Here is a 23,437-nt window from a genome sequence, read left to right as displayed (position 1 = left end):
AATAATTTTTTATTTATTTTTTTAATAAAATTTTTATTAGGTTTTCACATTTTATAAAACAAAAACAAAACATATATATTTTTAAACTCTTATTTTCATTACCCCCTTTCCCTGACTTCCCCCCACCCCCCCTTCATACATCCCAATTCCAAAAATTAGTTCAGCAAGTTCTTATCTCCCATCTTTAACATATTATTGTTATTATTAAACTTAATCCTTTTTACTTATCCAAATTTAATTTATCCAATTCTCTTTTAAACATTAAATCTTTTTTTTTCTAAGGTCGACCTAATTACCCTTCCACGAATTTCTCCCTTTGTATAATAATTTTTTATTTATACCCCGCCCTCCGCAGCCAAGACCGGGCGCAGGGCGGCTAACAACCAACAAAAAAACCACAAGTTGATTAAAATACGATTTAAAAGATTAAGATACAACATTAAAACATTGGGATGCAGCCTCTTCACAGGAGGAGAAAGGAAACAGAAAGAGGGGTAGGGAAGTAAACGCGCGCGCACACGAAATCCCGTTGCAAGCGGTTTCCCGAGGAATCCTTTCGAAAAAATAAAATATAAATGATCGCAGCCCCCACCTCCCCCAGCCTTGGTGTTGTTGGTTGGGGGTGGGGGAATCAGCAGCGCGTTAAAAGGCAACAGCCAGCCATTCAGCGAGCCTTGCCCGAGGCTCATGATGAGCTTGCAGTCCTGCCTCCCGGCGGGACAGGCTCGATCCTGCCCCGGAGAGCGAGGCAGGGGGAAAGAGGGAAACGGGAGGGCGAGCGACTGTAAATATTCTAGGTCAGAGCACAAAAGAATCGCGGCCAACCAATCAGCGCCTCTTACGGGGCACTTTGTCACATTCAGTTCCATTCTGGTGTCTCCGCGTTCCACGGACCATTCCATTTTTCAGGGGGGGGAGGCTTTCTCGCCCTACTTGCGCTTCTCCGGCGCCGTGGGGCCACGGAGCAGAACCGCTCCGGCGCAGCACGATCCAAACACCGAGACCTTGGAGCTTGGACTCTGACTCCTTTCTCCCCGCCGCTCTTTTCCGTACCTTTCGACGCGACTTTGCTTTCCCACCCACCCCGCGCGGAGGAAATGGTCCGGCCCGGCTGGATATAAAAGGACGGCGCCGGCACATGCTTCTTTTAGACGGAGAGCGAGCGCGCTTGGAGGGCGAAGCGGCGTGTTTGCGCGCTTGTGTGAACGTGGCGCTGGGGTGCGGGGCAGCTGGCGAGTTGGGGAGGGGGGGTTGGAGAGGAGGCGGAGGAGGAGGAAGCACCTTACTCGCTGTGCAATAATAGTCATAAGAGAAAAAGAGCGCCCCGATTTTCTTGCAGAGGGGGGGAAAAGGGAGCCTATAGCGAAGGTGTCTTTTCTCGTTCGCCAGTAGGGGCGGCGGCGGCGGCGAAAGCAGCAGCAGCAGCAGCAGCAGTCAAGCCCCGTGCCTGTTTTAATCACAGCGCCCCGGCTCCCTCCTTCAGCAGTCCAGCCTTACGAGGCTTGTGTGGTCAGCTGAGAGAGGGAGAAGCCAGCTTAAGAGTTTCAGAGAAGAGGGATCGCCGTGGGTGCCTCCTTCCTTCCTCATAAACACGCTTCCCCGCCGACCTCCCCAGAGTATATTGCACATTACTGTTGCCTTCTCCAAGGGCTGGTCAAACCCGATCTCGTCTAATTCCCCCCCCCCCCCCCCCGCCACAGCTCCTGCCACCCCTGCCCTGTTTTCCAAGTGTCCCTCTCGGCTAAGGGGGCGCTTTGTCTTGCTCACTCTGCCCCAGCAGCGCCCGTGCCTTCCTTCTGAAAAGCAAAGCAGCATGAGCATGGCAAACGAAACATACCTCCTCATAAAAGACATAAGGGCCGGACTGAAAAATTTAAATGTCATCTTTATTGTGCTAGAGATCGGTAAGTGGGGTCCCGTGGAACTGTCGTGCTTTTGTTTGTTTTTCACTCCCCGGCTTCCTTGGCCCGCGTTCTAGGTGTGCAAATGTGTGTGTGTGTGTGTCTGTGTGTGTGGAGAGAGGAGTTGACACGTGTCCACTTTTCAGGGAGAAGAGTTGAGTCCACTTTCTCTAAATCTGTCCTTAAGTAGACCCACTTTTAGGGTCCAGAGTGGCTCCTTCCCTGGGCTTTGGCGAAAGTTGCAGGTCCTTTCGCGCCCAGGCAAAGTTGCAATTTCAAAAGGATGTTGTGTCCCCTTGTTCTAAGGACATTTGCTCAAACCACCTTTCTTTTTCTCTCCCCTCCCCTGCTCCCCCCCCCCTTTCCATATTCCCTTGCAGGCCGCGTCACCAAAACCAAAGATGGGCACGAAGTGCGGTCGTGCAAAGTAGCCGACAAGTCAGGCAGCATCCTCATCTCAGTGTGGGATGAACTTGGCAGCCTCATTCAGCCGGGAGATATTATCCGGTTGACCAAAGGGTATGTATGTGTTTCCGACAGTGGGGTTAGGCCGAGCGAGCGGCCTCTGCCCAGCCGTTCTTTTGTTTCGTTGCTGAAGCAACTGGCTGACTCAGTGTGTTCCTGTTAACGCTTTGGGCTTCCTCTCCCTTTCTTAGAATCGTAATTGGTGTAGCAGGAGGAGGGGAAGGGAAAACAACATCTCGCGGGGCCAGATTAGAGGTGAAACCAGCGTGCTCATTTTCCCTTGCTGTGTGTATATAGAGGAAGTTGCCTTTTGCTGGGCCCTTTATTATTATTTATTGCATTTAAAATCCCACCCATTTCTCCCAAGGAGCTCCAGATATGGCAAGTACGGTTCTCCCCCTGCTCCATTAATCCCCACAACCACAACCCTGTGAGGTAGGTCTGGCTGAGAGGCCGTGACTGGTCACCCATTGAGTCGTAGAAGGGGTAGAGTTGGAGGCGACCCCGAGGGTCATCTAGTCCAACCCCCTGCAATAATAATAAAATAAGTAAATAATAATTTATTATTTAGACCCCCGCCCATCATCTGGCTGGGTTTCCCCAGCCACTCTGGGCGGCTCCCGACAGAATAAAGCATTAAAAACTTCCCTAAGCATGGCTGCCTTCAGATGCAATGCAGGAATCTTAGCTACAGCCGTCATAGTGGGTTAAGCAAGCAAGCTCCTTGTTTTCTCCTGCCCCTGGAGGCTAGGACCCAAATCAATGGGTTCAAATGCAAAGAAAGCATATTCCCTCCCATTCCGCTTTTGAGCCACTTGAATCCATTGGCTTGAGTCCTAGCCTCTGGGGCAGGAGAAAGCAAGGGGTTTCATGGTTGAGTGGGGATTTCAACCCTGGCCTCCTCTGACCGGCAGGGAAGAACTCCGGAGCATGTGATCCCAGGTTCAAGCCCCAGAATCTCCAGGCAGGTGCCCCCCCCCCCCCCCCCGGCCTGGAATCCTGAAGAGCCACTGCCAATCGGCAGTGCCAGTTTGGATGAACCCAGTGGTGATAATAATAATAATAATACAGTGGTACCTCGGGTTACATACACTTCAGGTTACAGACTCTGCTAACCCAGAAATATTACCTCGGGTTAAGAACTTTGTTTCAGGAGGAGAACAGAAATCGTGCAGCGGCGACGCAGTGGCAGCAGGAGGCCCCATTAGCTAAAGTGGTCCTTCAGGTTATGAACAATTTCGGGTTTTTTAATTGTTTTTGTTTTATTTTTGTTATGTATATGTAGTATTTTTGTCTTTGTATTGTATTGTATTGTATGGTTTTGTTATGTTTAATTCTTTTTCTTTTTTCCCCTGTAACTTTCAAAACTAAAAAAAAAAATAGAAATAAGAACAATTTCAGGTTAAGAACAGATCTCCAGAACGAATTAAGTTCTTAACCCGAGGTACCACTGTAATAATATATTATTTATACCCCGCCCACCTGGCTGGGTTTCCCCAGCCACTCTGCACGGCTCCCAACAGAATATTAAAAACACGATCAAACGTCAAACACTAAAAACTTCCCTAAACAGGGCTGCCTTCAGATGTCTTCTAAAAGTCAGATAGTTGTTTATTTCCTTGACATCTGATGGGAGGACATTCCATAGGGCGGGTGCCACTACCGAGAAGGCCCTCTGCCTGCTTCCCTGTAACTTCACTTCTTGCAGTGAGGGAAGGCCCTCGGCACTGGACCTCAGTGTCCGGGCCGAATGATGGGGATGGAGACGCTCCTTCAGTTTGACGACTGAAGGGCGACCTGCACGCAGAGTGTGCACGTGCTCTTCTTCTGACCTTAGACCTCTGTCGGGGCCTAGCTTTTAAAGCAAAAGGGACGTTTCCAGCTCCCCTTACCAAAATCACTCGCCTCTCTACAGATGCTAGATTTAGAGGGAACCACGTGGGGAAGCAAGGCCCACTCCTCAGTTCTCTTTGCCCCTCCTTCCCTTCCTTTGAACATGATTGGGGCAGATCCAGGATTTAAACAGATGGGTTTGCTGCCTGTCACATCCGGCTTGGCTCACAAGGATGTAGCCTTGACCACACTGGTCGATGAGTCATCTCTTAAAAGCTGATGGCTTCTTATTTTCCTTAAAGGAAGCAATGAGGCGCCCTCTTTTCCTGTACGTTCTGTTTTGAGCTGGAGAGGCCAAGAGTCATTTGGCTTATTTTAGTGGGTTCAGTAATAGCTGAAGCAGAACCCACACTTTGTGCCGTGCTAAAAAGTCCCGTGGAGATGAGAGAAGACTTTAAGGCACAGTGTGAGCCAGGGGAATTTTCTTCTCCCCCCACAACCAGATTACCTCGTTGGGTAGGGGCTGTTTTGGAGTTCCGCAGAAGAAAAACTGCGCTCTCAACTTGCAGCTGCTGCATAAACACCTTCCTGTCCCCCAGGCCCCGGTTTTTCATTATTACAAAAATTAACGCTGCAACATTCCAACTCATTCATGCGGTTTTGCTGTTGGTAACATTTAGTGTTTCCCCAGCCCACAGGGATCTGCTTCCAAACACTTCACCCATCTAAATTGTCTGCGTGCCATACCTGTATGACAGGCACACAATTCACCTCTGGTGTCATGCAGGCCCTAGGTTGGGTTATGTATCCCTGGTCACATGACGAGGCAGGAGCACAGATTTCCTGAGAAGCAAACCAGTCATATTTCAGGATTATTATATTTTAAAGGGTGCACACTTAAAGTGTGTTAAGTGGCCCAATATGTGGCTTGTTACACAGTTAAAATCTCAGGGCCAGCTATCCCCAGCCTCTTCCCTGTCTCCCTAGCAGAATAGGATCTGTGGATCTGAGCATGTTCCTTCTGGATAATCAAAGCCGTAGCTGGGCTTGCTTGCACAAGCCTTAACAAGTCACGAACGCCAGCACAGCCTTGTATGCTGCTTTGAAATCTGATCTGTTAGGGGACCGAGGGTTCAACGCAATGTAATTTTTAAAAGAAGCAACCAACGTTTTCTGCTTCCTCTTTTGATGAGCTCTCACCATGCGCAGCGGAGAGGTTGGCTTTCTTTAGCATGAAGAGAAGCAGAACTAGCAATTAGTAGGAAAAGCATCTGCTATATTTTCATGTGACAAACGCAGTCCAGAGGAACGCTGGTGGATCGCTGGGATTGCCATGTCAAATTGCTTTTTTAAACACAATTAAAAACCAAAAGTGTATTTACTTGCACTCACAGAGGGTTGATCAATTGCTTTTGTTTTAATATTTTAAAGGTTTCAGATTGGTGGTGGCCTTTTCTGCTGTATTTCTGAGAGAGGGAGAAAATCCTGCCTGTATTTTGTGTGCGAGAGCTTTCTAGGTTTCGGCAAAGGAGGTCACATTTGCCTATGTTTTGTGACCTACCTTGCAGGCAGGTTGTAAGGATTCCTGAGATAATGTTTGCAATCTGCTTTGAACGTGCAAAGGTATTCTAAAGCGCTAGGTACTTTTATTGTGAATGATGTTGAAACTGTAAGCACCAAGCGTTGTCTGTGAAAATAATACCCTCTTTGCAAAAGTCTATAGTCTGATCTTAAAGGGAAGCGTAATCATTTCTTAAAAGAGTGAAATGGGATGTGTTCAAGAGACATAGAATTCCCATTGTGAGCTACAATTTAGTCTGTGCAAAAGTATTATTATTATTATTAATAATAATAATAATAATAATTGTAATAATAATAATAATTTTCTCCCAGCCACTCTGGATGGCTTACAGTACATACAAAAACATTGTTGTTGTTTAGTCATGTCCGACTCTTTGTGACCCCATGGACCAGAGCACGCCAGGCACTCCTGTCTTCCACAGCCTCCCGCAGCTTGGTCAAACTTATGTTGGTAGCTTTGAGAACACTGCTCAACCATCTCATTCTCTATCATCCCCTTCTCCTTGTGCCCTCAATCTTTCCCAACATCAGGGTCTTTTCCAGGGAGTCTTCTCTTCATAGTAAAACGTAAAACATTAAAAACCTCCTTAGGGCCATAACTTCTCCCTCCTTACATGGTGATGGCAGATTCCCATAGTCACCTGAAAGCCAATCAAAGAAGCTAAAATAACCCCTTTAACAGTTCCTTTTCCTTTGGATTAATGAGGTGTATGATAACAATGGCAGAGGGCAAGCAATGTCTCCAAGGCCACACGTACTGCAATGATGGTGAGCAAATATTGTTTGTTGGAATTAGCCTGGGCTGACCTATGATCAACGATAAAGTTCGTTGAGTGACCGTGAAGCAAATTATTCCCTGTCTAAAACCACACCTAGCTCACAGGCTTCTCCTGGAGACAAAATGTCAACCTGTCACCTAGAGCTCTTTGGGAGAAGGCTTGGATACAAATGTGACAAACACAAAAAAGGAACTCGCAGTGGCCCACTTGGTACATAATGTTAAACCATGGGTTGTTTTGCAAACTGTAAGATCATCATGAGTTGTCCCACAAGTGATCAGCCAAACCATGGCTTGATGATCCAAAGTTTGGTTTCTTTCCCAGTGTGTGTGTGTGTGTGTGGTGGTTAAGAGAGGTAGGCTCATAATCTGGTGAACTGGGTTCGATTCCCCGCTCCTCCACATGCAGCTGCTGGGTGACCTTGGGTTAGTCACACTTTGAAGTCTCTCAGCCCCACTCACCTCACAGAGTGTTTGTTGTGGGGGAGGAAGGGAAAGGAGAATGTTAGCCGCTTTGAGACTCCTTTGGGTAGTGATAAAGCGGGATACTAAATCCAAAATCTTCTCTTCGTCTTCTTCCTTATGCCTTTGAAAGTTGGTGAGCGTTTGTGGTGGGATGTCAAAAGAGACCATGGTTAAGGAAGAGGGCTGGGTTCATGGCATAACACCAAGCCGTAGTTAAAACAAACCAAGGTTTTTTTTTTAATGTCAACAAGCAACCCTTGGCTTCAGACAAACCGCAGCTAAGTTCCTGGGCCAGGTTTGCTCACAACACTAAGCCATAGTTCCATAAACCATGGCTCAGTGTAGCATTCTAGCCAGGCTAGCAAGAACGTTAATTATTGGTTTCAGTGCAAAATACAACAATGGCTGCTTATTTAAGGCCATTTGGAGAGTTCCTGGTTGCCTATATTGCATGCACATGCCACTGGATTTCACCCCTAGGCTCATTTGTAATCTCTTCAAGTTACAACTTGGCACAAAATGCCGTGTTAAGGTCACTTTCCATTTACGTCATCTTAGCAGAACTAATACGTGACTGACGGGTGGAGCTAATATAGAGTGGCTGGCTTACTTGTTTGGACACCAATAAAACGTATACCGCTTGTGCCAGCAGTCCGTGTGACAGCCTTAGAAACACTAGTGGCAGAGAGGCAGACAGTATCTTGGATGCCTACTAGTGGTTTATTGTCGAGCCTCAGGAACAGATCCCTTTACTAGCTTTATAAATAAAAATTGCATCTGTTAATGATCTTTTAAGAGCCAAACTGTAACTGAGCAGGTCTCCCAACCTGTGGGGGAAGTGCAATGTGAAAATCCAAACGTCATTTCCCCTCGCATCATTTAGTTCAGGGTTTCCCAAATTTGGGTCTCCAGCTGTTTTGGAACTACAATTCCCATCATCCCTGACCAATGGTCCTGCTAGCAAGGGATGATGGGAGTTGTAGTCCCAAAACAGCTGGAGACCCAAGTTTGGGGAACCCTGTTTGGTTGTCCCTCTCTTTTGCATTTGGCAAAAAGAAAGAAAGGGAAAAACAGTTGATCGCTGGTTAAAAACCAAAGTTTGAAGGTCACACACATGAATCAAAACAAACTTTCATTCTTGCAGGCAAATATTCACTACGTATAAAGGATTTACTTGTGGGAGATAGGGAATTCTGCCAAAGGATGTCTTTTGTTGCGCTTGCAGTAAATGGAAGCTTTCTTGTTTCTGTACCCCAGTAGTGTCTCAAGTCCCCATTTGACAATGTTTGATTTGTGCTCTTTTCGTGTTTATACATCTATGCACATGTACGAGAGAGGCACAAATCATACATACACTCAGAGAATGTAGTAATGAAAGTGAATGATCTTGCAAGTCACACAGGGCGCTTCAGCAGAACGCTTGGTGTGTTGTTGCAAATGGCTTTTAATAAATGCTCCCGACTCAGTTAAAAGTTGGTCGTGCTGACGTACCATTGAGATCAGTGGGACCAATTACTTGCGGCCAATTTAAGTCCCACCGATTGTCGTGGCACTTAAATGTGCCTAACTTCATCTGAACTGGTGAACTGTGCAAAACCTTTGGCTATACAGTAGCAAAAAAATAAAAATCCTGATGTGCAGAGCTATGGGTAGATCGGAGCTGCAATAAAACACCTGCTAAAAATTAAGCTGCTGGTGTCTTGTGTCAGCTCTGCTGTTAGGATTAATTGACTGAACAATTTTCAGCATGTTTTGACCCTCCAGATATTCCCGCAATGCTGCTCTAAAGTGAAGGAAACTACTTTTTTTTAATGGCATTCCAGGAGAAAGCATGAATGCTGCAAGTATTGTCATACTAGCAGTGGCTGTACTAAAATGGATTAGACAGGATAGGGGAGGAACAGTTCATCAATAGCTACTAGTCATGATGGGCAATGTGTTAGCTCCAGAATCAGAGACACCATGCATCTGATTACCATTGGAAACTAGCAGCTTATGTTCTGCTTAAGGTTTTCTCAAAAGGCACCTGGTTGGCCATCGCGGGAAATGGAAAGCTCTGTTAGATGGTCTGATTGCGCGGGGCACCCCATTGGATGAATGGGTGAGTCCTTGAGTGTGAGAGAATGCTTAAAATCCAACCATTGTAGTAACGACAGAACTTAGTTTGGTGCCAGGAAACCTCTGAGAGAGTTGCGTAACTTTGGGCGCGTGAACGGACCAAGAAGCAAAACACCGCTCAGAGAAAGGCGATGTCACTGTGGACAGAGACAAATGGAACCAGTTGCGCATGTTCTTTTTTATTTTTTATTTTATTAAGTTTATTTTACAACACATAAACACACACAAACTCATAAAAACGTGCAATCGAAAACAACAAAAAACAATGAAATACAAATAAAACATAATAACATACACAAACTTACACAGATCAAACAATCAACAGTGTGTGTGTATACAGTGGTACCTCAGGTTACATGCGCTTCAGGTTACATATGCTTCAGGTTACAGACTCGGCTAACCAGAAATAGCACCTTGGGTTAAGAACTTTGCTTCAGGATAAGAACAGAAATTGTGCTCCGGCAGCAGGAGGCCTCATTAGCTAAAGTGGTGCTTCAGGTTAAGAACAGTTTCAGGTTAAGAACGGACCTCCAGAACGAATTAAGTACTTAACCTGAGGTACCACTGTGTGTGTGTGTGTATATAATTTCAATTCTTCTTCCAATTGACTTCCTTCATCCTCTACACGGTTCTCTTTTCGTTTTTGGTAAACTGTCTCCTTCTTAGTTCATTATTACTCCTTTTTCTTTCTATTTTTAGCTTTTATACCATGATTTATTTTGCAGAAGTTAAATCGAAACAAGTCCAAGTATTAATTTGAGGGCACTGCTTTTTCAGGTATAATCTATATTTTCCCCATTCTTTTTGAAATTTTTGCTTGGGCTGACCCCTAATGGCTTCTGTCAATCTAGCCAATTCAATATAGTCAAATACTGTAATTTATCTTGCCACTCTTTTTTTGTCACCAGTTGCGCATGTTCTTTTGTACTGCCTCTGTCTGGTTTCAGACAATTCGATCTAGGTTGGTTGGTTGTAGGGAGTGGAATTCAGACAAATGCAAGGTGGCTTTCCTAATGTTAGGAATAAGGGTTCGTGGATGCCGTACAACACTAACTTAAACGTTAGCTGCAGTGTTGCTGTTCTGTAATGATTGGGTTGTTTGTTTGTTTGTGTTGAACCCTACTGGAATCATGTACATAGGCCAATAAAGGTTTGAGCATCTGACTAAGAAATGACCTGTGAGTACAAAAACTTCAAGAAAGAATAGGGAAAATATTATAATTTACTTAGGAGGTAAGCAGATGAAAACATTAGCAGGATTTTAATCCCACTTGTAATGTAACAAAACTATGGACAATATGGAGAGCGATAAAATATAGACTATGAAATAATATGCAGTTGAAAACGTTGACCGTAGGACCCACGGAGGGGATGGGAAGGCTTGAAATTCAGAGAAATCTCTCTACAGTCGTACCTCTTGGTGTGTTTGCTTCATGTTGCGGCTTTTCTGGTTGTGGACGCAGCAAACCCAGAAGTTTATACTTCCAGGTTTCGCCACTTGTGCAGAAGAGTTCTGCACACTTTGCACATGCGCAGAAGCGCTCTATTGCGCTTGCACAGAAGCACCGCTCTAGTTGCGGACTTTTTGGGGTGCGAACGGCACCCCGGAACGGATCGTGTCTGCAACTAGAGGTACCACTGTATATGGATACGTATTTGGTTTTCTTATAAATTTATATCTATAAAATCAAATAAAAACAATTTCAAAAAAGAAAGGAAGAAATGACCTGCCAGAAGCTGCTGTGCTGGTGAAATCTGAAAGCTGCACACTTAAGGTTAGCGCAAAAGTTCTATTGATTTTGGTGGTGTGTGTGGTCCACTCTCCCATTGGCTTTTTTTCTGAGAGGAAGATGTGCTTAACTTAACCCCCTCCCCTCCCCGCCACCAAACCCCAAACCCTGGTCAAGCCTGGACATTAATTACATTCCCCCTCCCGGTGCTTTCTAACGCTTCTGGTGTTTCTCTTGGCTAGGTACGCGTCTCTGTGGAAAGGATGTCTCACGCTTTACACCGGAAGGGGAGGCGAGCTTCAGAAAATCGGGGAGTGAGTATCTCGCTTTGCACGTGTGCTCGGTTGCTCTCGAAGCCTTGCGCTTCGCAGGCTGGAGCGGTAGGTATCAAATGCCGCCTTGCAAGCGTCTGCCCAACCTGCCGTTGCTTTCTGGGGTTTAGCAAAGCACTCTCTGCCCAAAGAGCCTTGTCCCCGATCAGCTTGGCTTTCCTCGATCTCAATATTATTTTTTCGGACAAGAGGTGTGGGGAACCCTGCCTGTGATTGCTTGTGTAACAGACGGCTTGCTCAGCCATGCATCCATCTGGCCTGAATGCCTTGACTTAAGTACACCTGTGAACAGGTAAGTGTTCAGCCGCCTAAGCTGTCTCCTTTGTTGTGGGTTAACACATTGTCGTTTTCAAGGACTTGCAGTGCCGAAAACTGAAGTCCTCTATTTAATCCACAGGCTAGGTACAGTAGAGGCAGCCGCATTGCGAGCTTCTACATTCTGGCTCTGGTAATGAGCTCCAGCCTTTTCCTGCGGGAGCCAGCCTCTCTAGGGGTGTAAGGGTAAATTTCCCCCTTCCGTCGAGCTAGAGCCTCTGGGGTCATAATGATGGCGGTCTAAGATGTCACGGGCAAATGCTGCTGGTTTCCTTTCTCGAGTATATGCCTCCATCGTGACCAGGCAGTCTGTTGAGACCCGTAATGGAAAGTTTGGAAGTGGAGAGCTGAGCATTGTTGGCAAGCTGGAATGTGTCACTTTGGGGACTGGTTTACCTGGGCGCCTGTGCTTGTGTGGATGGGCAATCGCGGAATAACGCTTCATTGCATCAGATAGTCGTAACTTCCTGCATTCCGCCCCCCCCCCCGGCGCCTGCGATGTTCATTCAGGGTGAACCAGGCCAAAATGTGGAGGAATATTGTGAAAACCTTACAGCTGTAGGAGGGGGACGTAGGAACCTGCCTTATGCTGGGGAGCCAGGCCATTGGTCCATTTAGCTCAGTATTATCCACTCTGATTGGCTGGCTTCCCAGGGTTTCAAGGCAGGGGTCTATGGCAGCTCCCTAGAAACACCAAGGATTAAACCTTTGGCATTCTACATGCCCAGCAGATGTTCTGTCGCTGAGCTGTGGCTCTTAGCCACAGAAAATTAGACGTCGTCTGTCTAAGGCTATGTATGGCAGCGTTTGTGGTCTGATCTGCCAAAAGTGATACCTGATTATTCATAATTGAGGCCATTTTCACAATGTATTACAGGCATAGGCCAACTCGGCCCTCCAGATGTTTTGGGACTACAACTCCCATCACCCCTAGCTAGCAGGACCAGTGGTCAGGGATGATGGGAGTTGTAGTCCCAAAACATCCGGAGGGCCGAGTTTGCCTATGCCTGGTGTATTAGCTTCTGCTATATTGGGAGTGTTTCCCAAAATTGGAATGTCAGGGGGGATAGTCTAGGGTTAGTACTAACTCAGGAAATAAATCTTATTTCCCATCACTGCATAAAATTATTGCCCCATCGCCTCTTAATTTGACTGACGTTGGAATGTTTTAATCTCAAAATAAATTACTGCAAGAATAAAAAAACCACATGCTTTTCGTCATCCTGAGTGATATCATTTTGAGAGGATTAGTGTAAGATTCTGGAATGTAGCTGACTGAAGTGCGGCTAGATCAGTCTTCAACCTGGTGCCACCTTAACTGCTTTGGACTGCAATTCCCATCAACCCTGGTCCAAATGGCTCTGCTGGTGGGAGCTGTGCTCCGACATAGGTGGATTTCACCCGGTAGTTAATGTGGAGTGTTGCTTGTGCAGCTGGAATTATTTTAAAAATAGAATAAGGTGCATCGAATGAACAATAACCGGGAGTCACGGTTGGTTCTGTTTTGACGCCTGTGGTTCCTTTAGCTTAAAATGCAAAGAAGGCCACCAAGATGTTTCTGATGGTGACGAATGCCACTCGACAGCCCTGGAGCTAAATTTTCTCCAGACTGAGAAATGCTTGAAAATTGCCTGGCTGGTTCCATGTTGGGCCCTACTTTATAGCACAGTGCACCGCAATGCGGAACAACTGTTGCTTTGCAGCGTTCGACTTTGTTGGAACTTAACAGTACAGGATTGCAGCCTTCGTTATGGATTTGGCATTCTTAGGCCTTCCTGGTTTTTTTTTAAACTTCTGCAATCGGTTCTTGCCACTGACATCTTCTGCGTGGTCTGATTCTAGGCGTGCTTCGTTCGATGCAAGCTCCTCTTTAATTCAGCAAGACTTGGTCATAAGTGTTTGCAGCTATGTATCTTTTATGGCGAGGAACGGAATATTTGCTGTGTATCCTTTATGAAATAGACGAATAGACTGTTAAGCGTGACCCACCTGCTGATTTGCAGTCTTGCAAAAGGAAGCAGCGGGAACAACTTTTACGCATGCTTGGAGCATCAACCTATTTGGGTGCCAGTTCCGTTGGAATCGATACAATAGACTTCCAAGTGGAGCATGTGTAGAGCTGGGCTTGTTCATATCTCCTGGTCTAGTTTCTGGGATGGGAGTGGGGGTCAAGCATCTGCTGCTAACACCCTTACTGAGGGGTGGCGGCTCTGGAATTTAAAACAAGGCATGCACTGGTCCGTGAAAATGAAGTGGGATGAGGACAGCTGAGGGAAGAAATCTCCACACTCCCTCTCACCCGCTTGTTTTTCTTTGCAGGTTCTGCATGGTGTACTCAGAAGTGCCCAACTTCAGTGAGCCCAGCTCGGATCACCCTGGGCAGCCCAGCAAAGTGGTATGTGCAATCTTGTGTAGCATCATAACATGCCCACAAGTGAGGCGCAGACAAACCCTTAACAGCGTGGCCTATACAGTGGTACCTCAGGTTACAGGCGCTTCAGGCTACAGACGCTTCAGGTTACAGACTCCACTAACCCAGAAATAGTACCTCGGGTTAAGAACTTTGCTTCAGGATGGGAACAGAAGTCGTGCGGCAGCAGCGGAAGGCCCCTTTAGCTAAAGTGGCACCTCAGGTTAAGAACAGTTTCAGGTTAAGAACGGACCTCCGGAACGAATTAAGTTCTTAACCCGAGGTACCACTGTACAGGAGTGGGTTTCTCCTGTCGGAGGAGAGGAGCATCTTAAAGAGGAACAAGAATTAGCTTATGTTTGGGGCGTCTTGTGGATACAGAGGTACCTCTGGTTAAGAATTTAATTCGTTCCGGAGGTCCGTTCTTAACCTGTTCTTAACCTGAGGTACCACTTTAGCTAATGGGGCCTTGCATCCCCGCTGCACAATTTCTGTTCTCATCCTGAGGTAAAGTTCTTAACCCAAGGTACTACTTCTGGGTTAGCGGAGTCTGTAACCTGAAGCGTCTCTAACCCGAGGTACCACTGTACTGTTTATCCAAGCCCCCACAGTTCTTTCTGTGCCATGGTTGTCTTAATATCTCTCTCTCTCTCTCTCTCTCTCTCCATTCCTTTTAAAGGCCCAGGGTGAGCAGAGTAACAATTCCCTCCCATCAACTAATCTGAGTTCTTGTACTTTTGGCCCTACTGGTAAGTGAGTGTGCGTTGTAAAATAATAATAATAAAGTTTCTGTCTTGGAAACAAAGGTTCAGGAACACCTGCGGCGGCAGGTTTAAACTACGGTTTACGGGAACAAAGATCGGAAGCCTATTGTTCGATCTCTGCAGCTTTCTGCACAAACCACAGTTGAAACCAGTTTTAAGCTGGTTCGGGCTTAAACCAGAAATCGGATGCTTCCTGTCTCTTCTGACCGGGCCAGAAGAGGGAAGTGTGTTTGTTCCTCACGCTCAAGCGTGCTTATTCTTGTAATGTTAAAACACTGGTTTAGCGTTGACATCCAAACTGGGCCTACGGGTTGGATTCAGAAGGAAAGTAGTTGAGCTGTGGGTTAACGCCCCCACCCCTCTGACTCTTCACTCTGGCACAGTTGGACCTGTAACAACCTTCTTGCTCAGGTTGTGGCTTAAAGGGTGATTGGGAAGGGTGAGTTGTCAGACAGTACTGGAGCAAGAAAGTTTGGTTCCCCCAACTACCCATTGTGTTTGTCTTGCTTCTTGGGACATGGTACTCCCATACAGGAAGGAGGAAACAGCAGGTAGGGTGTGGAGAAGCTGATACCTGGGGGTTGTGGGAATGTTGTGGATAGTAGGAGAGGTTATATTGATTAAATATCATTCTTCCTCACTCACGCTAGTGAGTCAAGTAGCAGAACACATTCCCCTTCCAACAGGAGGCTAGTTTGCAGATTCATTTGAGTCTCTTTAGTTAAGCAATCCAGTCTGGCTTGCCCAGATTGGATTATTCCTGGTCAGTCCCCTTTTGATCCCTCTCAAGCTGAAAGGATGCTGCGTTGCCACCTTCTGCTACTACTAATAATAATTTATTATTTGTACCCCGCCCATCTGGCTGGGTTTCCCCAGCCACTCTGGGCGGCTTCCATAGAAACCAAAAATACAGTAAAATATCACAGATTAAAAACTTCCCTGAACAGAGCTGCCTTAAGATGTCTTCTGAAGTCAAGCTCCCATTTCCTTTGAGCGCTGTGCAGGTTTCAGCAAAACAACAACAAACAACCTATGCTTACGTGAAACATCCTCAATAAACACACAAGATGTAACCGGCTGTACTTTTGAATAAATAAGGTATACTGTTCATTGTATCAAATTGTAGATTTCAATGGAAGTCTCATAAAGTTCAACGGAAAAAGCAGAAGACCCAGTGGATCATTTCATTCTCTAGTCATAAGGTCCATGTATGTATAAGTGTCTATTCCACCTGTCTGTTCATACAGTAAGTGTTACTGCAACCACTACTATGCTATAAGATCCACTGTCCTGTAATATTACTTATACCTGTTCTGCTAATGAAGCATAGGATGGCGAAACAAGGCTAATATTCTGGAAATCCTTGCCTTAGACTCTGTGAAAGGATTCTGTGGATCTGTAACAACCCTTCTTGTGGATTATTGGACTCTAAGAACTTTAAGAGACTTCCGCTGAAATCTACAATTTGATACAATGAATAGTATACCTTCTTTATTCAAAAGTACAGCTGGTTACGTCTTGTGTGTTTATTGTGCAGGTTTCAGCAGCATCCCAGTGCATTTTGCTATATCAGGGGTTTATACAGCGCTGGGAGAAGTTACTCCTCCTTTTTTGCTCTATAAGACTCACCTTTTCCCTCCTAAAAAGTAAGGGGAAATGTGTGTGCGTCTTATGGAGCGAATGCAGGCTGTGCAGCTATCCCAGAAGCCAGAACAGCAAGAGGGATTGTTGCTTTCACTGCACAGCGATCCCTCTTGCTGTTCTGGCTTCTGAGATTCAGAATATTTTTTTTTCTTGTTTTCCTCCTCCAAAAGCTAGGTGCGTCTTGTGGTCTGGTGCGTCCTATAGAGCGAAAAATACAGTATATTTCCAAGAATATATAGGAGTGTGGGGTGTGTTCCTTGCCTGGCATCACTCTTAATCTGCAACCTTTTGATGAGCGTTTTTGCCATCTTCATCTTTCTTGTTTACAAAGGCTTCCTTTGCTTATAAAACAGAAAGCAGTAATAGCATTAAGGATATAAATAAAAATACAGCAATGAGCATGGGTTTTAGTTCTGCCTGCATTGTGATCCTGCAAAATTCTGATCTGTGCTTCAGTAAGAGGGCACTATTGGAAAGCTTGCCACTCCAAAAGTTGCTCCTCCTGCTGCTAAGACACCGAAACACATGTCTTCCCTTGTTTTCTCCTTGCCGTTGGTTACTGTTGGCATGTGGATGGCAAAGCATGCTGCTGATAGGGACTTCGTGGTCTCTACAGACACCTTCCCAGCTCACCTCAACCTCTTAACGCTCAGCGAATTGTGAGAGAGGACAGCTTCCTATACATGCAAAGCAGTCTCCGGGACCAAGAAGCTGCAGCTTAGAATGTCTGACGCGCGAATGTCTTGTGTCTCTGTGTTGTCTTTTATTCTTCTTATTTGCTTTTGTAGGAAATGGTTTGCCAGCAGGACCTGAGCTGAGCGGAGTATCATCTACTTATAATCATGTCTCCTCCTCCTCCTATGCAGGTACTGGGAGGGTTGGCGGGCGGGGACCCGCCCCTCCTTCAGTGCCGTCCAATCACACACGCCCCCCACAAAGCACAATGAGTAACGGGAGGGATCCCCGCAGAGCCTCAAAAAGATGACCCAGCCAAAAGACTCACTTGTCCGCCTAAACTCTGTATACGCCCTACTTGAACACTTAATTGCACTTTTATTTATGGTTAACTGTGGGGGGGGGGGCAAAGTTTTGTCTACTAGTTCTCTACCTTCTGTTGTCCAGAGAAGGGGATTTCCTCCCTGCCATACACCTTTCTCTCTCTTCGCCATGCTCCCCACAGGCTGAAATATCCAGTGAAGCTGCTGATAACCGCATGAGTCCAGGGGGGGAAATGTCTTAAAATAAGGGTCATAGATGGAAATTGGGATTCCTTGTTGTGCATCAGATGTTCATTTCCAAAACAAACCTTGAGTGTGGTTGAATGCTTGTTTTTCTTTTCTTCTCCTTTTCCTTTTTTCGGTTAAGTTTGAACCGCCTAGCCTTAAGGTGTGTTAATACCGTCTTTCTGCTGCCCTGACCAACTCCCATCGCGGCTAATCGAGGCTGGCGGATGGAACAAGGGGCAACTGCTCTGTTTAACCTGTGTGAATTAAAATTGCCCTGTGTGAAGTGGAGACGGCCTGCCCAATGGTATCATAAAAAAGGGGGCTGGTGTTTTCCCTCTGGTGGGGTGGGGTAAGTGGTGGTGGCTGCGTTCGACTAGAGAAGGCCCACCTTCTCGTGCCAAACTATGCCTGCTGCTTCTCCAGGATCTATTTTAAAATCCCAGATTCCCTCCAGGACTGCAAAACCCACCTCTTTAGTTCAGAAGGCGCTGCTGCACGAGAAACAAATTGAAATTCTTAATGTTCCTCTTGGATGGCTTGCAATTGACCTTCATGGAAGCTGTGATGGCATCCAGTAGGATACGACTTTCATAAAGCACAGCTTCTCAGAAGCCAGAGAGATTTTTTGCCACTTGGTTCTGCAAACTGCATAAATCGGCCATTTTTTTCCAGCCCTGCCAATGTGCCCCCCCCGTCCCCCCCAGTGACGGATGGTGATTTCAAGTTTATTCTGTTGAGAGCGGTGCTGGGAGAAAGAGGAAGGGAATTCCCATACACAGAGAAACCGTATGCCAGGCAGAAATCTGGCTTGAGCTGTTCTTCTTGACACACTGGTTTTCTTTTTGGAGCCCTCCACCCCACAAGTGTGTGTATTTAGTGTGTGTGGGGGGGCATTCAACCTCACCTTTGCAGCCCAGGGAGTGTTTTACCTCTGTATCCTGCTGATGGTTTCAGCCGGTGCAAAGTGTGTTTGGAGCGAAGAACTAAAATGAAACCTGTGTATACGATTCGTGCCGATGCCTGGTTCTCTTGCGAGAGCCACCCTCAAAATTCTCAAGGGCCAATTTGCACACGTAACGCTTTCTGCTTCTAGAGCTAATACCTCAGTTTCTAGAAAGGGCAGCCTTGTGCGAATTGTTTTCAAGCTGCTGAGTTCGGAAAGGGGGAAAATAACTCCCGGGGTCATGCAAAATATGTGCGGTTTTTCCTTTTTATATTGTAAGCATTCTCAGTGTGTCTTTGTACTGGGTAATGCTATAATTATTTTCAATCCTTTTTGTTTGGGGGGGAAGAGAGAAATCTTATTTGGAATTCATTCAAATGCTGTAAAATGACTGTTTTTCCTTCTCTTTTTGTTTGTTATATTCTTGAAGCGGACCTCATAAATAAAAGTTGCACTAACCATGTAAAGCAAAAAGCAAAAAACCCCACCATTTCCCCCCTTGTCAATATCATTTTCTGCTCTGAAATGTGTGTGTTTGATTTCATCTGTAACGATGCTTATTTGGAAGCAGGTCTCATCAACTACCGTATTTATTGCTCTATAAGACTCACTTGTTCCCTCCTAAAAAGTAAGGGGAAATGTGTGTGCGTCTTATGGAGCGAATGCAGGCTGTGCAGCTATCCCAGAAGCCAGAACAGCAAGAGGGATTGCTGCTTTCACTGCACAGCGATCCCTCTTGCTGTTCTGGCTTCTGAGATTCAGAATATTTTTTTTTCTTGTTTTCCTCCTCCAAAAACTAGGTGCGTCTTGTGGTCTGGTGCGTCCTATAGAGCGAAAAATACAGTATATTTCCAAGAATATATAGGAGTGTGGGGTGTGTTCCTTGCCTGGCATCACTCTTAATCTGCAACCTTTTGATGAGCGTTTTTGCCATCTTCATCTTTCTTGTTTACAAAGGCTTCCTTTGCTTATAAAACAGAAAGCAGTAATAGCATTAAGGATATAAATAAAAATACAGCAATGAGCATGGGTTTTAGTTCTGCCTGCATTGTGATCCTGCAAAATTCTGATCTGTGCTTCAGTAAGAGGGCACTATTGGAAAGCTTGCCATTCCAAAACAAGTTCTTCAGTAGCAGCGGCTCAGGGGGAAGCTGTGGCGGCTCGCTTCTTAAAGGGCATTGAGGTAGTCGGTGTGGTGTTCTCCAAACACTGTGTGCTTCAACTTCCACCCTCCCTCATCGTTGGCCATTCTGGCTGGAGCCGATGGGATTTGGGAATCTCAGCAACAGCAGGCTGGCTCCCTCAGATAGAGGCGATCTGGGGGTAACTGGGAAATAGCCTCCCGGTTGTGTGGAACTTGAAGCGTTCATTGGTTTACAACCACCAGTCCCAGGCCATCGTAAACAGGTAAAGTATAAAATATCAAAACAAAGGGGTGCTGGTTGAGATTGGTACAATGGAAGCTTGTCTCTTTACGGTGAACTTGCCAGCTAACCTACCCTCTTCAATTACATGTGGATGAGCTATGCTCTGAGCCCAAATGCCGGCTGCTCACAAAACAGATACATTAGAAGCATCGTACATGGTTGAAATCGCTAATTTGCGAGGAAGAGAAGCAAACTTGCTTGACTTCAGTGGCATGTTCTGTTTGGTTTGTCGTGAGCATTGTAAGGACCAGCTCAATGAAACCTTGATGTTTAAAGAGAGGTTCTGGTAAAAAACGGGCAGAGCTGTTCTGGGAAGACACCATTTTGCAGATGAACCCAAGAACATATTTATGGTTAGTAATATATCCATATGTATTTCCAGATTTTAAATGTATTGCTGTCCTTGATTAATCACTTTGTTCTTTTAAATTTTCTTAAGGGGAAACTGCATCAAGCCAAGAGAACTTGGGCTGAGGCGACACAGGAGGAGCCTCTACTTATTTTTGCCAGCCTTACTTCTGGATATTTCTTCAGTCCCCCACTCCCTGTTATGTAGTTGCTAAGAATACATATGGCTCTCGCTCATAGTATAGCCTCAGCGCCCCACATGGGAAGAAAAAACCTGTCTAACCCTTGACAGTTGCTTGGTTCATGACATAGAGGAAGGTTGAACAATTCTGCTAGGACAGCTTTCAGGGACAATGAGCATTGTTTAATGTTGTCTACCATTGTTCACTTTTGCTACCTAAAGCAGTCTTCCTCAGCCTACTGTCCCTCAGTTCTTGTTGGAGCTCCCATTTACCACTAATGCTTGCCCAGGCTTTCTGACCTTGATGGGAGTTGTAGTCTAGAAGGCACCAAGTTTGGGAAAATGCTGCCCTAAAAGTAACACCATTTTAAAATATGATGGTTAGATGTCAGCAGATCCCAACTTTCTGTATTTCAGAGAGTTAACATCCTCATCCATGATCATTGTGAAATGAATACCCAGCCCAGTGTTTTTTTTTTTTCTGGGGGTACAGTGGTACCTTGATTCTCAAAGTCTTCCAAAACCAAAGTGTTCCAAAACCAAGGCGTGCTTTCCCACAGAAAGTAATACAAAATGGATTAATCTGTTCCAGACATTTAAAAACAACCCCTGGAACAGCAATTATTTACTATTCAATGAGACCATTGATCAATAAAATGAAAGCAATAAACAATGTACCACAGTCACACAATCAGTCAATCAATCAATCAGTAGCTGAACTGAGTTCCACACAGTCACAAAAACAAAACAAAAAAGCTGCAAAAACAAAAAGGCAAAATAAATGGCAAAACCAGACAGACCTCAGCATAACACTCAAAACGGAAGTGTGACACTCAAATAGGAAGCCTAAGACTGAAAACAGCATGTTTGGCTTCCAGAAAAAGTTCACAAACCAGAACACTAATGGGTTTGCAGTGTTTGGGTTCCAAGTTGTTTGAGTACCAAAGCGTTTGAGAACCACAGTACCACTGTATTTGAGAGTATGCAGTACTGACACTCTTTCCCTGCCCCCAAATGTTTAAAGTGTCCCACTTACTGTAAAAACTTCATGTGAATACCAGCACCTTTTTTCCTTAAAAAAAGAAAGAAAAGAAAGCACTTTTTAAAAACTGAACGTTTTTAAATGCACAAACCTAGGTGTGTCTTTTTATATACCTGGCATGCCCTCTCTTCTGACAAGGCAGCCATACTTGTAAGGAAGACCTTTTCAAAATAGCTGGTTCATTAACGCGAAGGCTGAGCCTGTTTCATTCTGCCCCACAAGGAGTGGTTAAGGCTTGCCGGCATCTGTGCTTGCCTACCCCTGGGAATGATGGGAGAGGCTGCATTGCTGCCCACCTCTGTGACACAATAGTGTTGGCCTTTCCCCCCAGAGGCAGCTCAGTGGCAAGCGGCAGAGCTCTCTTACCTGAAATGCTCAAAACACACGACTCTCTCGAACTCGCTGTTCTCTTACCACATAATCGCCCCCTTGCCCCCTAACTTGGAAAAGGAAAAGGGAAACACATAAATGTGGACATTTGAGCCTCCCTTCACTGTCTCAAAACCTGAAGTGGTAGTAACAGTTGAATAGATTAGTTTGTGCTTGCTCTTACCGTTCTGGGATTTCCAGAGACCAAAAAGCAATCGCAGAGCGGATTTGGCAAGAAGCTTCCTCTGGTGTGCAAACTGAAATAAGATTATTATGGGGCAGGGAGGGAAATTGAGGAGCAGTGCTCCCTGCTCGTAGAAGCTGGGGCGATGCCTTATCTGTGCAGTATTCTCCTGGGGTTTGATTTGTGTAAATAGGACTGCATGTGTGGCTTGTAAATATTGCCACTGGTAAATATTGCCATGACCTCCTTCCTTAGTTCAGTCAAGTGTAGTTTTCACTGCTCTAGAGCAGCCTTTCTCAACCTGTGGGTCCCCAGATGTTGGACTATAACTCCCATCACCCCTAGCTAGCAAGGCCAGAGCTCAGGGATGATTGGAGTTGTAGTCCAATAACATGTGGGGGCCACACAGATGTTGAGAACTGCTGCTCTAGAGCATGGGTAGGCATAAGGCCCAGGGTCCGGATCTGGCCCAATCGCCTTCTAAATCCGCCCCGCAGGCGGTCCGGGAATCGGCGTGTTTTTGTGTTAGTAGAATGTGCCCTTTTATTTAAAATGCGTCTCTGGGGCATAGGAATTTGTTCATTATATTTTTCAAAATGTAGTCTGGCCCCCCACAAGGTCTGAGGGACAGTGGACCAGCCCCCTGCTGAAAAAGCTTGCTGACCCCTGCTCTAGAAGCCATTGTTTCAACACAGCTTTGTTTGGGAGCTGCTTGGTGACTACAGCAAGGCAGCTGTGCCTTTTCTCAGTGGCTTTCAGGAATGGGGAGCAGAGCATTGGGACTTGCGACATGGTAGACCCACATCTGAACGGTGCATGCTTCCAAGTGTTAAAACAGGCAGGGCAGACTGCGAAACTACCGTATTTTTCGATCTATAAAACACACCAGACCACAAGACGCACGTAGTTTTTGGAGGAGGAAAACAAGAAAAAAAATATTCTGAATCTCAGAAGCCAGAACAGCAAGAGGGATCGCTGCACAGTGAAAGCAGCAATCCCTCTTGCTGTTCTGGCTTCTGGGATAGCTGCGCAGCCTGCATTCGCTCCATAAGACGCACACACATTTCCCCTTTTTAGGAGGGAAAAGGTGAGTCTTATAGAGCAAAAAATAAAGTATTTACATTAGGCAAACATCAGTAAGAACATAAATATCCATCCCTTGCTCAGCATTGCCAAATGTCAGCCTGAATACTCCCTCTAGTGGTGTACGGTTGCACGGTTGATGCCAACATTACCAAAAGAAGAGAGAGATTGCTCTTCTGCCACCAAATCTTTTGAGCCCATGAGCTCAGGCTTTCGTAGCAAATCTGCCATTTGTACCTCTACACCCCTGCAGTTTTATATTGACTTGTCCTATTGTTTGTGTGTGCACACAGCTAAC

The 23,437-nt window shown here is 45.7% G+C and overlaps 1 protein-coding gene across 3 annotated transcripts; it reads left to right on the top strand.

Moving 5' to 3' along the window:
- The first annotated feature begins 1,462 nt into the window (after window positions 1-1,462).
- NABP1 (nucleic acid binding protein 1) lies at window positions 1,463-20,519 on the top strand. Of its 3 annotated transcripts, XR_013840596.1 has the most exons (8): window positions 1,688-1,904; window positions 2,282-2,420; window positions 11,114-11,185; window positions 13,838-13,913; window positions 14,608-14,677; window positions 17,125-17,202; window positions 20,169-20,285; window positions 20,372-20,519. XR_013840596.1 is itself a non-coding variant. In XM_079983333.1 (7 exons), exons 1-7 carry the CDS (start codon window positions 1,814-1,816, stop codon window positions 20,404-20,406), a joined length of 561 nt encoding a protein of 186 aa, XP_079839459.1. In that variant the 5' UTR covers window positions 1,688-1,813; the 3' UTR covers window positions 20,407-20,519. The 3 variants fall into 3 exon arrangements, 2 of the variants coding, with proteins under 2 accessions (XP_079839460.1, XP_079839459.1); XM_079983333.1 differs by lacking the exon at window positions 20,169-20,285; XM_079983334.1 differs by lacking the exons at window positions 20,169-20,285; window positions 20,372-20,519 and having other exon boundaries at window positions 1,463-1,904; window positions 17,125-18,992.
- The last annotated feature ends 2,918 nt before the right edge of the window (window positions 20,520-23,437 follow it).

This window comes from Podarcis cretensis (genome assembly GCF_951804945.1).
Source record: "Podarcis cretensis genome assembly, chromosome: 1".
Lineage (NCBI taxonomy): Eukaryota > Metazoa > Chordata > Lepidosauria > Squamata > Lacertidae > Podarcis > Podarcis cretensis.
The sequence above is the reverse complement of the archived record's forward strand: the minus strand, read 5'-3'. Positions and strand labels throughout refer to the sequence as shown.

Excerpts from the sequence above, each read along its gene's own strand:
- NABP1 (XM_079983334.1), top strand. The coding sequence starts at position 1,814 with ATGAGCATGGCAAACGAAACATACCTCCTCATAAAAGACATAAGGGCC. Across the intron at positions 11,186-13,837 it reads GAGCTTCAGAAAATCGGGGA|GTTCTGCATGGTGTACTCAG; the intron begins GTGAGTATCTCG and ends TTTTCTTTGCAG. Across the intron at positions 14,678-17,124 it reads TTGTACTTTTGGCCCTACTG|GAAATGGTTTGCCAGCAGGA; the intron begins GTAAGTGAGTGT and ends TTGCTTTTGTAG.